A 17340-nucleotide genomic window follows, 5' to 3' on the forward strand; every position below is an offset into this window, starting at 1 on the left:
ATGTTTTAACTGTAAATTGTTATTGATTTTATGTGAGATATCTATTTTGCAAATAAAGGTAATAAACTTTAATGTATTTACAACTGGATGGGAGATTTAAACAATACTAATTAATTAGCTATTAACAATTAATTCTACTTGCGTGTATAAATACCACCAACAATCTAAACAATATAACACAATAGTTTCACATTATTATTCTTAAATATTTCTATTACTTAATGGATTTTATAATTATATTAACCATTATTCTTAGTGTTCTTTCAATGAAATCAAATGGAGCAAATAATAGTTTTGATCAATATTATACCTATTTATGGGGTACTGATCATTTCTGGGTTAATCCTCAAGGAACTGAGGTGCAACTTAAGATGGACAAAAACTCAGGTTAATTGATATGAATTTTTTACTATTATTGCATTATTCTGATTTCTGATCACTCGTTTTTTTTAAAAAAATTTCTTTGAGTTTGTATTATGTTTTTTAGAGTACACTTTGCATAATCAATAACATATATACACTCACAAATATATGTGTGTATATATATATTTGTATCAGAGTCAACGAGATGATCGAATTCGATCTCCATGATTCGCAAAGAATACAAGTATTGGAGATACCGATTGTTTGAGTGCAATAGCTATCCATGCTAATAGGGTAATCACATTTGGACATAGTTGCCACCGTTGTCATCGGATATAGATTTTGGTGAAGCGACAAGGGCTCGATACTACATATACAGTGGATTAAATGTTTTCCACACTGTAACATAACAACATGAAAAATATCCACGATCAATTAATTATGTCCTTATGTATATATATATATATATATATATATATATATATATATATATATATATATTTCATTGTATGTACAGGTGGTGCTGGATTTAAGTCAAAACTGGACTTCGGATCTGGGTCGTTCCATATAAAGTTGAAGACACCAGATAAGAGAACAAGGGGGATTGTTACATCCTTCTATGTACGTAAATTGTTAACTTTTGCTATGATTTCTTTAATAACTGATATACACTACGTACAACATAATTAATATCGACATATATTTGATCATATATATGAATATGATGAATATAAATCTAGATTATTTATTTATACATGTTTGTTAATTTGTGTAATTGACAGTTGACTTCGAACCCAGATGATGGCACACCTCAAGAGAACCATTTTGAGCTCGATTTCGAGTTTTGGGGTATGGATAGAATGGTACAAACGAATATTTTCCTTAATGACGGAGGGCGGAGAGAGCAACGCTTTCATCTGTGGTTTGATCCATCCAAAGATTTTCATATGTACCAAATTATCTGGAACTCACACCAAATAGTGTAAGTGTCTCAATTTTGATGTGATGCTTAAATCCAATAATTTTGACATGCAACTTAGCCAAATTTTGAATTAAGAACAAAACTTAACTAATTTTATTTTTCCAAAAAAAACCTTAATTTATTCAATACTAGAATGAAATGGTTTATATAATTAAATTCATATTTGTTGAATGTGATTTTAGATTCATGGTGGATAACATTCCCATAAGAGTATTCAAGAACAACAGTGCCAAAGGGATAACATTTCCAAACAAGTCGATGCATGCAGATGCAAGCATATGGAATGCACCATTTGCGGGACCTGTTACATGGAGCGAAGCCCCTTTCATAGCCCAATATCAAGATTTTGGTTTCGATGCGTGCTCGGCGCCGGCTAAATCCGGGGATATTTCGCACTGTTCTTCGCAGCAATATTTTTGGAACAAACCTGAATATTGGGAGCTGAGTGCAGCACAAAAACAACAAATGAATAAATACAAGAAATCTTATATGTTTTATGACTATTGTTCCAACAAGATTACTTGGAAACCGGAATGCTCACTTAATGAGTAACGAGTAAACTCAATTTTATTGTAATAAAGGTTCTTTACAATGTTGTCATTTGGTTCAATTAATATGATGACAACCTATTGCTTATTGGATGATAAATCATTTTATTTTACATAATAAGAATGAATAATAATTCACTGAAAGAAACATATGCGCGACATATATTAGAAAAATATAAGTCATATGCGACAGACTCGCACGAGAAGGTGTATGTTTATGAAATCGAATTTTTAACCATTTATCAAGAATTTTTCCACTAACTCGACACTACTTGAGGGCATATATATATATATACATATATATATATATAACTTATTATATTAATTTATATCATATAGGTTTGGTCAAACTCTGGACCCATGAACCTAACTAGTTCAATCCGGGTTGGAGCCGTCAAATTTTATATAATTTTAAATTTTCAATAAAAAAATTTAAAAAGTTTAAAAATCATTTAATTTATTTTCCAAATTTAATAATAATAATATTCAGTACAAAAATAATATTATCACTATTTAAAATCTATTAACTTGTATTCAATAGATAATTAATGAGATGAAAAAATTAATGATATATTTTTATATTAAACATATAATAATAAAATAAAATCATTACAATAAAAAAATTTATAAACTAAAATTATGGCTAGAGTATTAATTATTTAAGTATAATAATAATAATATATACATATATATTTTATATCTATATATATGTAAGTATATTTTGGCGGACGAGTTTGGTCAAACCAGGGAACTTTCCACATCTTTTTAGACCCATTAGGTCGGGTCTAAACCTGCTCCATCGGGACGGGTTTAATACAGGATTAAGTCTAGACCCGATCAATTACCATCCCTAAAAATAGGTAAATTGAGTTATTAATTTAGTGGCATGTTCGAAAGGGGAACGGATCCCCTGCTGCAGGGGATGCTGTTCCCTTAATTATGGTAAGTTATAAACCAATTGCAAATCTTAAATACAATATTGATACGTAAGGATTAAGGAATTTTTGGGTTTCATTAATATGGTTTTTTTTTAATTTAGTAAAAAGTTTTAAGTTTACATTAATTGTTTCCTTTTCTTTTGTTTTTCTTCTTTTCTTATTTTCTCCTCCATCCAATATATTAATTTTTTGTTAAATTTATTATAAAACAATATATAGTTTAATTTATTGACCTTAAATTAATGGTTATCGCCTATCGGAAAGAAAAAGTTAAATTCGTGATTTTAATATTAAATATTATATTATTTCAAAAAATTATATCTTAAATACTATATTAATAATACTATTTTTTATCATTTAATAATGCCTTTGTATCATTTTGCAGAATGCTATGAGTATTGTTAATTTTTTTAATAAATTTTTTAACAATATAAGACTATTAACATGTTAATGTTTAACTTAAAATGTAGAATATTTTCATCACGCGTTATTGAATAAAACTAAAAGTAATCACTACACTTCCATCAAAAATAATAACTCATATATTTTGAGTCTTTATTTCGATTAACAATCTTAATATATTATTCCTTCAAAAAGAAACATAGATATTCAAGGACATGTATTGGATATATCTCCATTGAAATCCATGGGTTCAAGAGAATTCTGAGGATGATCAAGCTGTGCCTACATCAAATAAGAATACAAATTATAAAAACATTTTCAACTCATAAGAATTTTTTTTTTTGCTTAAAATTTTTACACACCAAAAAATTTTAGATATAATTAAAGTTCATACCATCAATAATTTGGTAAAATTGAATTGACTTCCAGTTGTTTGAAGACATGCCTGAGGTACCGAAGGTGCTGAGCAAGGTACATATAATTCATCATGTGTTCCAACGTCCTACAATAATTATAAAAAAATAAGCAAATAGATAATTTTTTTCCACAAAATATCAGTAGTAATAATTATTTTTACCTTGACTCTAGAACTTATTTTTCTTCGTTTTGCTTGAAGTTCTACCCAACTCTTTAACCTCCTCGACGTTTTCACACCAATTCTTTTCTTGAATCCTTTTGCTTGTATCACGGAAGGTCCTGTCAATGATGCCCTGACACTATCATTGTTGTCTTGGCTCAATCTAGTCAAACGCATTTCCATGACCTTCTTGGTTAGATCACATACCGAATTATGCACCAGAGAAAAAGTTGATGGGTGGACGGATGCTTCGGTTGCCAATCTTATGAGCATCATACATAGTTTTCTATATCGTTCTGAACTTTGTCGTTTAGGATCTTCATCAACTTCATTCCCCATATAATCGTGTACCACTCCACTCCTAGATTTTCTCGTCCACCTGTTCAAGATATAATCCTCCGGAAGTTTTTTTACGTCCAATACATCATATACTTTCACAGCATGACAACACAATAATCCAGTCATCTCAAATTTTCGGCAAATACATGAAATCATCTTGGTGCTAGGATTAAATGTCACCCTCCATTCTCCTTCCTTATCGATTAAACCGACAACATATTCAAATAATGGTTGAGTTTCATTCTTAAATTTTATGTAAGCAGCTGCGAACAAAACAAACTCCATTTGAAATAGATTAAATATAGTAGGTGTATAAATCTCAGAAAGTTGACGCAACATAGGAGAACTCTCTAGCTTTAATCTCGGTAATTTTTGGCGTGTCTCAAATTCACACCTTAACTCATTGTAACGCTTTTCATCCAAGAACTGTTCAAAGTGCTTAAAAAATTGCATTATATCTAAGTCGGGTTTTATCAGAATTGACGCTTTCACTGAGTTGTGTGCTCCTCATACCAAGAGTAAAAACCTTTTTCATGTAACAAGCTGCCCATTTCTCTTTTATATTGTAAGTGGATTGCAACCATGTGTTTTCATGAACATTATATTGTGCTAGTAAAATACTCCGTGCCTCCTCAAATTGAGTCTCATCATCAATGCCATACATGCACCTCTTAAAATCAGTCAAGAAATGAGAACGATCTTTCATCAAGTTTTCCAAGTGTTTGATGCCATTTTGCATTAAATGCCATGTACACAATCCATGGAATATCTCAGGCATCACCTCCTGTAAGGCCTTTTCCATAGCTTGATCTTGATCGGTGAAGATAGTGAGAGGTTTTTTTTGCTTGTGTGCCTCTAAAAAGGTTTTGAACAACCATTCAAAGGATGATGCTGTCTCATCATACAAAAGTGCTGCACCAAAAATCACCGATCCTCTATGATGATTGAAAGTTGAAACCTGAGAAGATAATTGTTGTTGAAAATACTCATAGTCGATTATCATTCTTGCATCGACCCAAAAAACATTAGTTATCTGTTCTTCCACATCCATCTGATTGGCATGATAAAATGATGGATTTTTAGATAATTGTTGTTGAAAATATCGCATCAGACAACCTACTTCACCATATACCATATTTTTTTGTCTTTTGGAACGAATATAGTTTTTTGCATCCAACATGGTATAACCAAGACCATTTATTCCCCCTGCATGTCTACTCATCAACTGAAAACTCGATTTATGTTTAAGCCCAACCTCTTCTGCCAAATCAATCTCATATGATTGGACTTCTGTCACTTTACGTTGGGAAGCCAACATATGAACTGTTTCTTGAAGATGGAGCAGGTGATTGTGCTCTTCAATAAACTCATTAACTTTATATTTATTGTCCACAAATGTGACTCCCAATCTTACTTTACAATTCGTTCGAGTCTCAAGCCGAGGATTGCGTGTCGAAGAATCTCTTTTGTCTTCCTTACGAACACTCTCCTTACAAAAAACATATTTAGCCGAAGTTATAACACCAGTGTTCTTGTTCTTGTTAAAATAATGCTTCCTAACTCCAAATTCAATTTTTCCACCATATTCAATCCAAAACTTCCAAGCCTCATCTAGACTATTAAATATCATACCAATCTTAGGCTTGAATTCATTTGAAGTAGAATCCATCAAGAATCTCGGTTCTTGACGTATCAATTCTGTCTCTATTTCAAAGACATTGACAAAAAATTCAATAAATTTATTTTATATATCAAAAACAACAAATTAATAAAAATAATATAACTAATATCCAAAAACAATAAATCAAAGCTTAAAACGTCAAGTACATCAATTGCAACCAATGTCAATCAAAAGAGAGTGGCATATCACAAATGATAACCTTATTAGTGATAAATATAATATTTGTAATGAAAAATTTTTAATCTTAGAATTTTATACTACTAATTTTGTTTATAATATTTTACAAATATTATTTGAAAAAAAAACATCACGGACAATTTTCTAAAATATGCAAAAATGAAAGGCAAATTCAAAATTAAAAAAACCACTTACATTATTCATGATTTTATATAACTACTGATTATTGATTAATAAATTCACGATAAAAAATATAACATACTAATTAATTTAATATACAGAATCATATATTTTCTTTTAACTAACTTAAAAATAATTTTAAAACAAAAGTACAAACAAAGAAGCGAAGAAAATTTTTTCATCACTATAAAAAATTATTAAATATCATAAGATAAAAACTAGTCCTGCATGGATATATATATATATATATATATATATATATATATATATATATATATATATATATATATATATAATACAATAAAAAGAACAAACAAATAAAACAAAATAAACAAAATTCAGCAGCCTAACAATAAATAAAAATAAACATGTAAAAGATCAAGAAATCGAACCTTTATGTTGGAGTCTTTCCTGTAAAAATAAAAATAAAAATAAAAAATTGAATGCAAGAAAACAGAAGAAAAATGATTAGTTGTCGGAAGAAGAAAACAACGAGAAAGAAAAAAATTTAAAACTAAATATGTTTTACCAAATTAAAAAAAAACCCATATTAATAAAGCCCAAAAACATATAAATTAAAAATATATATTGTTTTATAATAAATTTAACAAAAAATTAACATATTGGATGGAGGAGAAAATAAAAAAAGAGGAAAAACAAAAGAAAAGGAAACAATTAATGTAAACTTAAAACTTTTTACTAAATTAAAAAAAACCATATTAATGAAACCCAAAAATTCCTTAATCCTTACGTATCAATATTGCATTTAAGATTTGCAATTGGTTTATGACTTACCATAATTAAGGGAACAGCATCCCCTGCTGTGGATCCGTTCCCGTTTGAAAGTGGGTGGTGGGTTTGGAAGGACCGTCCACATTTTTTAAAATTATGGTATTATGTTATTTCGATAGTATCATATGTATGTTGATGAGTTTTGAAAAGATTTACGAATGATTAATTATTTTCTAATAATTTAAATCATTTATAATCAATTATTATATTTGATGAAATATGAAAGATTTATATTATTTAGGGGAAATCGCAATTTTAGTCTGTAATTTTGCTTATTTGTGATTTAATTTGGTCATTTATTTTTCATATTTTAATTTTAGTCATATATGTTTTGATTTTTGACAAATTTAATCTTTTTTCGTCGAAAGTGATGATGTGACAATACATAATTCAGTTTCAGATCGTCCTTGCATTGCTGCCACATCAGTGTCACGTCCGAAAAAAGGACTAAACTTAAGATAAATGACTAAAATTTTTTAATCAGACAACATATAAGATCGAAATCTCATAAAGAAATAAGCATACATTACCAAACAATGTTTTATACTACCTCTCAAAAAAAATGTTTTATACTATTTTTGTGACGTGGGAACCCGCAGCCGCTATCTTCGGTGCGCACTGGGTAAATTCTCGGACTAACGCAATAGTCTGCCTATGTTAATCAGGTAAACCACACTAGGCAAGCCCTGTGTGACAGACTAGTCCAAAAAGGTGTTGGTAGGAGGAATCAAACTCCTGACCTTTGACCAAGAATTCACATACTCCATCAATTTGGACATCCCCTAGGGGCAATGTTTTATATTATTTATTCATACTTAAGGTGGACCCTTTATCGCACAAATATCACTCGTAGTCACTTTTTTTTTTTGTTTCGTTTGATTAATTACATGATAATGAACGTCGAACGATACGGATCAGAGTATCAGACAACGAATGAGGAAAGGACGACTTCAAATAGCATGAAACGATGCTCACCTCATCAAATATATCGAGGTAGAAATGGCTGCGTACAGCTCAATAACCGAGGCTGACTTATTTTTAATCTAAACTCATAAAAAAACTAAGCTCCTGCACGTTTTCATTTACACTAATATTCCAGTGCACATGCTATATACGTTCTTGTATATTAATCCCCCCCTTTTTTTTTTAAAATGAAAACAACAAAAAAAATAAAATAAATGTTACTATTAAATTAAAAATGCAAAAAACGTAATTTTTTTGTAAACAAATAATCATCAAATTAAGCGCAATAAATACATCAATTTTACAAATATAGATAGCATTTTCGTAAACAAAAAAACACCGAATGACATAAAGTAATTGTCATTTTGGTAAACAAGAGACAATATCAAAAGGTTATGTAAAAAACAAAGAGACCACATAAAATGACCATTTATTGCCAAATAAATTTGATTTTATTGGGAATTGAGTTAGAATATAATCTTACATTCGTCTCAAACTTTACCAATTAACTAGAAAAAAAGGTTAATTTGAGGGCTACTTGGAATTTAGTCCCTAAGTTCAATAATAACTTAAGATTCAGTCCCTATGTCATAAATTTTTGTTTTGACTCCCTGGTGATCCCACATTTCTTTTCATATATAAAAATTGGTATAAAAAGTTAAATATACGGTACTAATATATGATGTTTGAGTACTATCACTTTTAGATCTGGTACAAAAATTAAGATTTTGAGTATAACATTCGAACAAATTTTTTAACATCAAAAACATATTGTACATACATGTTTATGTACAAAATATTTATATTAAAGTACTTTTTCATTATTATTCAGTACATACATTAGTATTTCAAGAATCACGAAAATCAACAATTTTATGTGAACTAATTTAAAAAATATTTGAGTACAAACATATTTAATTTGAGTATGGATCTATATATTTATGACATCAACTGTCTCAAATTGAGTATCAAATCATGATTTATATTTTCGATTTTAGAGAGATGAAACATAACACAAAAAACTTATACCAAGAACACTTATTTTTATATCAGATCTGAAATAGTTGGTACTTAAATTTTATATATTTATACCTGATTTTTAAATTTTTATACCTATTTTTTACTTCGAAAATGCTTTGTGGGCCCAGTGAGTTAAGACAAACTTTTTGCTAAATTAGGGAGTGCAGAAAAATAAAATTTCTGACAGGGACTGAATGGTAATGAAACATATGAAATAGGTACTGAATCCTAATTAACTCTTAATTTGAAATTCTTATTTGTCAAGTATATGTGGATGACATCATCTTTGGTGCTTCTTCTCAAAAGCATGTTGATAGTTTTGTTGAATGCATGTCTTCTACTTTTGAAATGAGCATGGTAGGAGAATTAACTTTCTTTCTTGGATTGCAAGTTAAGCAATTGAGTGATGGTATTTTTCTTTGTCAAAGTAAGTATGCAAAGAATTTGGTGAAAAAGTTTTGCAAAGAGAATGTTAAGAACATGAAAACCCCAATGGGCTCGAGTGAAAAATTGAGAAAAGACAGTGTTGCGGCTGGTGTTGACAACACCATGTATCGTAGCATGATAGGAAGTATTTTGTATTTGACTTCTAGTCGTCCTGATATCATGTTCAGTGTGTGTTTATGTAGTGACCCTGCATGGAATCACCTACTAACTGGCAACTAATAGCATGCATTAAACTTAAATACAGCAAAATACTTAACAGAGTAAAAACGTGCGGAAACGTAATCCATAATTTACATATCAGCTTAGTAATATAATCCAGGCTTAAATCTGTAGTGATACAACCATATCGAAATTCTTAAAAGTAAACATTATACAGCTAGTAAATCGTGCTGTATAAAAACTTTCAAAGCTCCTGCTCCCTAGTCCTGCCTTGAACTACCAGCTCCGTCCATCCTGCGACCTGCCCCATGGAATAGGGTGTCCAAGATAACAACTAGGACGTGAGCGCTACGCCCAGTACATAGACATGAGTAAACATATGTATATAATGCATGCAACATGATGACTGGTACAGGGTCATCTGAAAAGTCATGCTCAGAACCGGCGCCACATGAGTGCTGCCACCGCACGGATCAACCTCTGGGTGCAACCACACTCGTCTAGTACACCAGAGTAGACAGACATAAATGCCCCCGCCGTCGCGGTACTCTCAGTGACAGACTATCGAGTATAGAGCTGAGCGGCTCTATAATCAGGTATAACAAGGTATAGGCTCAACGTGTATATGCACATGACATATGAGTATAGAAAACGGTAAATCATACATCATGCCATATAATAATGCCAAATAAATGCAACATATAAACATGTATACTCGCTGGCAATCTCAGTCAATGTGTACGTACCTCTAGGCTAGTTCAAGTATAATAGATCCTAGGTTCCAAGCCTATATTCAAAAGTTCACCGTATCACTACATAAATTCTATAAGCCTTAACTAAGCTAATAAGTACTCCCAAACTTAAATAGATTCCCGGATCATACCTTCGTCCGTAGTTAGCCCTTTGGAGTCGCTAGTCCCGGAAGACTATAACCACACCTTGGTTATTCCAGAACCTCTATTATAACCGATAGGGCCCTCAAGTGTATAACGCACACTATATAACTGAAGAAGGAAACGCGGGAATTCGTATTTCAAAACTGAAGCAAATGAGCCCTATTTATAGCCAAAATCTCGGCAACGATCGGAACCACCGATCTCGGGATCGGAGCTTCCGATTCCAGCTCATTCTGTGCATGTCCGACACGTCGGGATCGGAACCACCGTTCCGGGATCGGAACTTCCGATCGAACCCCCGATCAACACTTGTCAAAACTCACGGCTGAGTCATCGAGCATTGCTGGCTGGCTGAGATCGGAACCTCCGTTCCTGATCGGAACGTCCGATCACCGTGCATCCGATCTGCTTCCGAAGTGGTCAGGATCGGAGCTTCCGAACTGGGATCGGAGCTTCCGATCTGGCCCAAAGTCAAAAGCCCAAATTCCTCTTCCGAAGTCCAATAACACTCCGAAATAGATCAATTACCAACCCTTAATCATGTTTAACATATTATTATCTTAAAATGGGTTCCGGGTTACTACAGTTTATGTGCTAGGTATCAATCTGATCCAAAAATAACTCATTTAAAAGCTGTTATGCGAATTTTGAAATATGTTTCGGGTACATTGGATTTGTGATTGTGGTATAGGAGGGAAACCAACATTAACTTTGTAGGTTTTAGTGATGCTGATTGGGCTGGTGATGTTAATGATAGAAAGAGCGCTATGAGTGGGTGTTTTTATCTTGACAATAATTTGGTTTCATGGTATAGTCGTAAGCAAAATTGTGTGTCACTTTCGACTGATGAATATGAATATGTGGCAGCCGGAAGTTGTTGTTCACAACTTCTTTGGATGAACCAAATGATTGAAAATTATGGTTTTAAGAGTGAACCCCCCATTGTTTATTGTGATAATTCGAGTGCTTTTGATATATCAAAGAATCCAGTCCATCACTCTCGCACAAAACACATTGACATTCGTCACCACTTTATTCGAGATTTGATAGAAAAATGTATGATTCGAATGGAGTTTGTTGGATCCAATAACCAATTGGAATATATTTTTACTAAAGCATTAGATCACGAGAGATTCTCAACCCTTCGGAGGTCTCTTAGCATGTGTGCATTATAATTCTTTGACTGTGTTGTCCTCGGTGTTACAACACCATAGACAACACTGTTGTTTTTATTTTCATGCATATTTAGGATTTTAGGCATTCTGCATTAACTTTGTGTTGTGTAGTGTTAAATCTTTGTTACAGTGATTCGAGTAAAGCCAAGTTTTTCAGCAAAATTTTTTTTTGTACATGCTGGCCCTTGAAATTCGAACTCTGACTAAACCACCAAGTAGTTGAGGGATGTACGTGTATTTCATGTTATTTTCCCATGTGAAAGGTGGTTTCGCAAATTCAGTGTTCAGATTTTTATCAAGTTTGTTGACCAATGTCATAAATACAAACTTTATCAAAGATCGGAAGAAAATGGAAAAAAACTACCTAATTGAGTCCAATGAAGACTGTTCTTTTAGTGTGCAGGCTACCAATTCTGGAATTTTTCTGAAAGACAAGGGTAATCAAGTGAGCAAGTTTCAAATACTTTTGAAAACCTTTGGTGTTTTTGATGATGTTGTCAACACGAGAAGCAACACTATACATGTGAACATATCATTTGCTTGTAATTGCATTTTATTTTATGTTACACTCTGTTTAGGCATAAAATAGGCCATGCATATGCATTTTTTGCTAATAGGGTTTTGATTTTGGGTAAGGTTCCAAAATAGACAAATTTTGATGAATTACCTTATTTACTAAATATTGAATTTTTGTGAATGATTTTTGTTTCAGTGGATTTAAGCCGATGAGGAGTTAATTCTGGATGATTTGGACTGAAATATTTACCTCGGATTATTGCCTTATTTATGGGATTTTATCTCTTAATCTCGGTTTTTAAATTTTGGCCGTTAGGAAAGTTACCGTTAGTAACTTGGAGAGATAAGGATTTAGGGTAATTATGAGTTTGTTAGAGGGAAAATATTATCGTTTGTGATAAGGATTATATATATGAGGTTTCGTATTTATAAGTCATTATCATCTTCTTGAATTGTCAATTAACCCGATTGTTTCTCTGCAAACCCTACCCCTCTCTCACTTTCAAATTTGATTTTCAATGGCAGGCTTTGATCCTCAAGATATTAGAAGCGAGATGGGGCATTTGGATTCTGATGTTGCCGTTGGTGTTGTAACACCGAAAGCTCCTCCATCATCATCTTCTCTGTCGATTGTTCCAGTTCCCATGGAACCCGTACCACTTGCTACAATCATGCCTGGTGAACCTGGAAACGAGATCGATGTGGAGAATTTGACCAATTTTGATGTTCTAAACCATGTTCATCCTCCTCCACCGATAGTCCGTATATAAAAAAGGCAAGAAGGCTACGATCCCGACTTTACTCAGTCCAAACGATTTTACAAGGGTCCTCTTATCTCCATGGCCGAAGAGAATCGTAGCTCTGGTGATGACTCAGAGGATGCTGATTACGAGTTTGTTGCTCGCAAAAAACCCTCATCCACCGATGCCTCTGCCTCCGCTCCAACTGCTGAATCTGATTCTGAGAGCGGTAATTCAAGTTCTTCTGATAAGGTTCCTTTTCCTGCTCAAACCAAGCAAGTAGATGGTGAATCATCCAATCCTACGGAGACTGATTTTTTTGATGAAGATGCCACTCTGGCACAAATCTCGGAGAGCCTCAAGCAAAGAAAGGCTACGCCCTCTGCCTCCACAGGTCATCTCTCCAATGATGAGCCTCATACTGAGATGATAGAGGAGTTTGCCGAGGGCAAAGAACATCAAGATACTGATAATTCCTCATCTTCCTCTTCTGCCGATTCTGATGCTGAATCTTCTGATAAAAGTGCTGATATAGAAGACGAAGAAGACTCTGATGAGGTTTCCAACATGAATGCTGATGACAAACCTCTGGAGAAAGAGGACATTTCAACTGCTGAAGCCAGTGTTGTTGTTGGTGTTGTTAACACCATTGACAACACTGTTGATGAGGAATATGATATCGACTCTGATCATTCCCTCATGTTTTACTCTGAAGAAGCTGCAGCAGTTTGGCCTCTCTTCATTCATAGAGGACTGCTGGATGAGAGAAACATTGATGTGAGATCCTATGATAGGTACAATCTCATTGATTTTCTTAAGCTTCGCAAGCTCTACTCTACTGTCATTGCTGTTGTGCCATATTGCAAGAAGGCACTTCTGGAATTCTATGCAAATCTCACTGCCCCGGTTGGAGATCCAGAATCTGCCAAGTATGGACTTGTTTATCTTCGAGGAAGATTGTTTGAGTTTACTCCGTCAGTGATTAATGCCCTATACTCTACTCCGGATGTTGAAGATGGTGTTCATCCTGATATTAATACAGTGATATCAGTTTTGACTGGTGGATTGGCCACAAGTTTCTCCGATCACTTCTCGGTGGCCAAGCTCACTTCATTTTACTCTGCTTTGCACAAGATCTCTGTGAGGACACAGGCGCTAATCTCTCAAATCATAATGATTAATTCAAGATCAAATAAGGACATTTAATCCAATAACATGAATTAAGATCAAGCAATCAAAGGACTAAAATTTTTTTTATTTTTTTTTAAAAAGGTTGCCCTGCGCGCGCGCGAGCTCGCCTCTCGTGCGAGCGCAGGCCAACGGGACAGCAGCCCTGCAGGTTGGCTCGCGCACGCGCGAGCTGCATGCTCGCCCGAGCGCGGGCCAATCGTCCTGGAAAAAAATGCAGCACTAGATTTCTGTTGTCCAAGCCTTTCCAAGTCATGTAGAACATCTAACAAGTTATGCCAATGCTAACATAATCCTATCCAAAAGAATACAAACATGTTCATGCCAAATCCTCTAAGATAATATCAAAGTTAATGGCATAAATAATACAAGCATCTTCATAACCAAGAGAGCATGTTGCTACAACAAGATAAGTTCCATTTATTCATATAAACCAACTCAAGTTTACATGTAGAATCTACAAAAGTGACTCAACTAATTTCAAATGTAACAACAACATAAACATCTAGATTAAAGTCTAGTCTCAAGCCTTTAATACAAACATCAAAACATGAAAGGATAAACTACTCCAATGAATTCAACATATCAACATTGGAATCTAAATCTAACATGCTTGATATTACAAAAGAACATAACTTCTTCTATAACCCGAGTCTCCACTCTAATATCTCAATCTCTCGTTTCCATGTCAAGTCTCACTCGCTTACTTTTCAACCTGATGCAATGCATACATACAAGCAAAACAACAGCCGGATAACTCCGGTGAGAATAAATCTCAGTATAAAAGACATATATATAAATCAAGTAGATATAATTCAAATAAAAAATCCACTATCACAATCATCATTTCCTTATACCCTTACCTGTCGAATATCTTTCAAGAAAATTCATTCAATAACATAAAGACTCAAAGACAAGTTGAGGGTTAAAGGATTCAAGTCTCACAGAATCGATATTTTTAAAAATAATCTCGTTGGGATCCCGGGAATATAATAAGGCCCAAAATCAAGCTTCCTACCTACGCTCCCGCTCGAGGTGATAACAATCTCGTATTCCCTGGACTGTGAACACTATACTGAGAATCGTGGCAAAAAGAAATCAAGTCAGATCTCTAGCCTCTCATATACAAGTTCACCACGTCCAATATTTTCTTTTCGATTCTGTTTTCAAGGTTTCGAAATAATTGTGGCTCAAGAGGTTTACTCTCAACTCTATAACCAATCTACTATAACTCATCAATTCAAAATAATCTATACTCATTAATCTCAAATAAATATCAATCAACCAAATAAACTAAGTCAAGTAATTCATATAGATCCTATAAGATTAAGTAAACCAATTAATCATGCATGTATGTGATTTAATAAACTCGAAAACCACCACATTCTCGAGTTATTCTACCTGTCGAGGGTAATGTCGAATCATACCTTGATCTTGATCTTTTCTTCTCAAAACTCTTGTAACTTCTGATCACACAAGCTTCCACAAAAATCTGCTCAAACCTTCTTGCTATTCCAAGATCTAGTTGTGTCCAACTTGAAGCTCATTTCAAGTCACTTCTGGACTCGTCGACTTCACTTCGATATCCTTCAACTTCAATCTGACTTGAAGTATGTTACAACTCAACATTATCTTTCCCAAACTCATTTCAACTCATCAAAGTTTAATCAACTTCAAGACTTGTTCAATAACCAAAAATCCAATCGACGACGAATCAATTCGAAACCGATGATTCTAATATTTTAAACATCAACCAAACATTGATATCTAACTCATATCACTATCATTACATCACTACAATTTCGAAATCAACACCCCAATTTTTCAGAAATTCATCAAACTAAAACCGACGGCGTAACGGCTCGAATTCGGTAATTCCAAAAGCATAAACATCATCAATACTATACTTCAAACTCATTTTCATACTCATTCCAATCTAAGATACACGAAATCAGCAGCATAAAATTTCCAGAAATTCAGAAAATATTCGATAAATGAAAAACATGTCCAAACGACGATCTTTTTGCGAACCGTCTTAAATATACTATCGTCGTATATACTAGAACATATTTATACAATCAATTCTTAATTCTAACAACATATTCAAAATTAAACCATCGTAGAATTTAGCCAAAATTACGTCAAAGTGTAGCACTCAAAGCCGTGATCGCAAATATACGATCAATTTGAAATTCTACCGGCCGGATTGATTTTTACCGAAATTGGAAAGTAAGCAATCGGCCATGGAATTAATTCTCTAAGCTTTCTGCCTTTTCTCTAGTTGGAAATCTGATGGAGATTTTATATTTCATGCAATTCCATACACATCACACGTGTAATCCATTATCATGGCCAAAATTGCACTTTGGTCCCCAAGCTTCTCAAATTTTGCAAATCAGTCCCTGGTCCAAGTTAATCCCATAAATAATCAAGTAAATCCTTTTTATTTCCAAATTCTTAATTTCAATTCTTAAATCCCAAATAATCAATTCCAATATTTTATTCTTTTAATTTAAGAATCCCAGAATTTAATTCTCAAATATCCGTAATTCTCAAATTAAATACTTTCGACTCGGAAATTACATCTCTAATTTCCATAATTTTTAAATTGAATATTTTCCAAATACGAAATTTAAATTCCTAATTTAGTAATTAATATTCATATTTTCAGGGCCTTACAATCTCTGTGTGTAATTGGACGCCCTCATCCAACTCCAATGTGATCACAAGACCACATACATTCATTATACATGCCATAGGCACAGACGATGCTTTTAATTTTGGAAATATGGTATTCCGAACAGTGATGCCATTTGTCGATGGAGGTTTGAAATCCACCAAACTACTTTTTTCCTCAATTTATGGTCTTTTGAAATCACAGGGTTTCATTCAAAATATCACTGAAGAACTCTCTCAACTCTCCGATGAGTTGAAGATCGCAGCTGCACTTCTGAAAGGAAATAGGAAGATTGATCTTCCTTGGAGTGAAGTTAGTCACAATGCTGCTGCTGATACTACTGATGTTGCACCCGGTGTTGCCAACACGGGTGACAACACTGAAGAAACAGTGCCTATTACTACTCCTCTGGAATTCACTACTGCTACTATTCAGCTCTTAATGACTCGTGCTGAGGAGAAGATTGCTCAAGCTCAGGAAGACATTGCCTTCTATAGCACGGTCTTGGCTGATTGTCGAAGACAACTTGGCATTTCTGGCCAAACAGGGGGAGATAGTGCACAAGCTGATGAAGCTGGTC

At 33.4% G+C, this 17340-nt stretch overlaps 2 protein-coding genes across 2 annotated transcripts; one reads left to right on the top strand and one right to left on the bottom strand.

Annotated features, from left to right (window-relative positions):
• The first annotated feature begins 200 nt into the window (after nt 1-200).
• LOC140872356 (xyloglucan endotransglucosylase/hydrolase protein 2-like) lies at nt 201-1953 on the top strand. The gene is made up of 4 exons (XM_073275175.1): nt 201-387; nt 881-984; nt 1146-1345; nt 1528-1953. Exons 1-4 carry the CDS (start codon nt 222-224, stop codon nt 1895-1897), a joined length of 840 nt encoding a protein of 279 aa, XP_073131276.1. The 5' UTR covers nt 201-221; the 3' UTR covers nt 1898-1953.
• Nucleotides 1954-3440: 1487 nt separating this feature from the next.
• LOC140871931 (protein FAR1-RELATED SEQUENCE 5-like) lies at nt 3441-5818 on the bottom strand. The gene is made up of 4 exons (XM_073274675.1): nt 4676-5818; nt 3811-4575; nt 3628-3735; nt 3441-3515 (listed from the first exon to the last, which is right to left on the bottom strand). Exons 1-4 carry the CDS (start codon nt 5816-5818, stop codon nt 3441-3443), a joined length of 2091 nt encoding a protein of 696 aa, XP_073130776.1.
• Nucleotides 5819-17340: the final 11522 nt, after the last annotated feature.

Source organism: Henckelia pumila, unplaced genomic scaffold (genome assembly GCF_033568475.1).
Source record: "Henckelia pumila isolate YLH828 unplaced genomic scaffold, ASM3356847v2 CTG_461:::fragment_3, whole genome shotgun sequence".
Taxonomy (NCBI): Eukaryota; Viridiplantae; Streptophyta; class Magnoliopsida; order Lamiales; family Gesneriaceae; genus Henckelia; species Henckelia pumila.

Excerpts from the sequence above, each read along its gene's own strand:
- LOC140872356 (XM_073275175.1), top strand. The coding sequence starts at position 222 with ATGGATTTTATAATTATATTAACCATTATTCTTAGTGTTCTTTCAATG. Across the intron at positions 388-880 it reads TAAGATGGACAAAAACTCAG|GTGGTGCTGGATTTAAGTCA; the intron begins GTTAATTGATAT and ends TTGTATGTACAG. Across the intron at positions 985-1,145 it reads GGATTGTTACATCCTTCTAT|TTGACTTCGAACCCAGATGA; the intron begins GTACGTAAATTG and ends TGTAATTGACAG.
- LOC140871931 (XM_073274675.1), bottom strand. The coding sequence starts at position 5,818 with ATGGATTCTACTTCAAATGAATTCAAGCCTAAGATTGGTATGATATTT. Across the intron at positions 4,576-4,675 it reads CAGCTTGTTACATGAAAAAG|TTCTTGGATGAAAAGCGTTA; the intron begins GTTTTTACTCTT and ends CACTTTGAACAG. Across the intron at positions 3,736-3,810 it reads AAATAAGTTCTAGAGTCAAG|GACGTTGGAACACATGATGA; the intron begins GTAAAAATAATT and ends TAATTATTGTAG.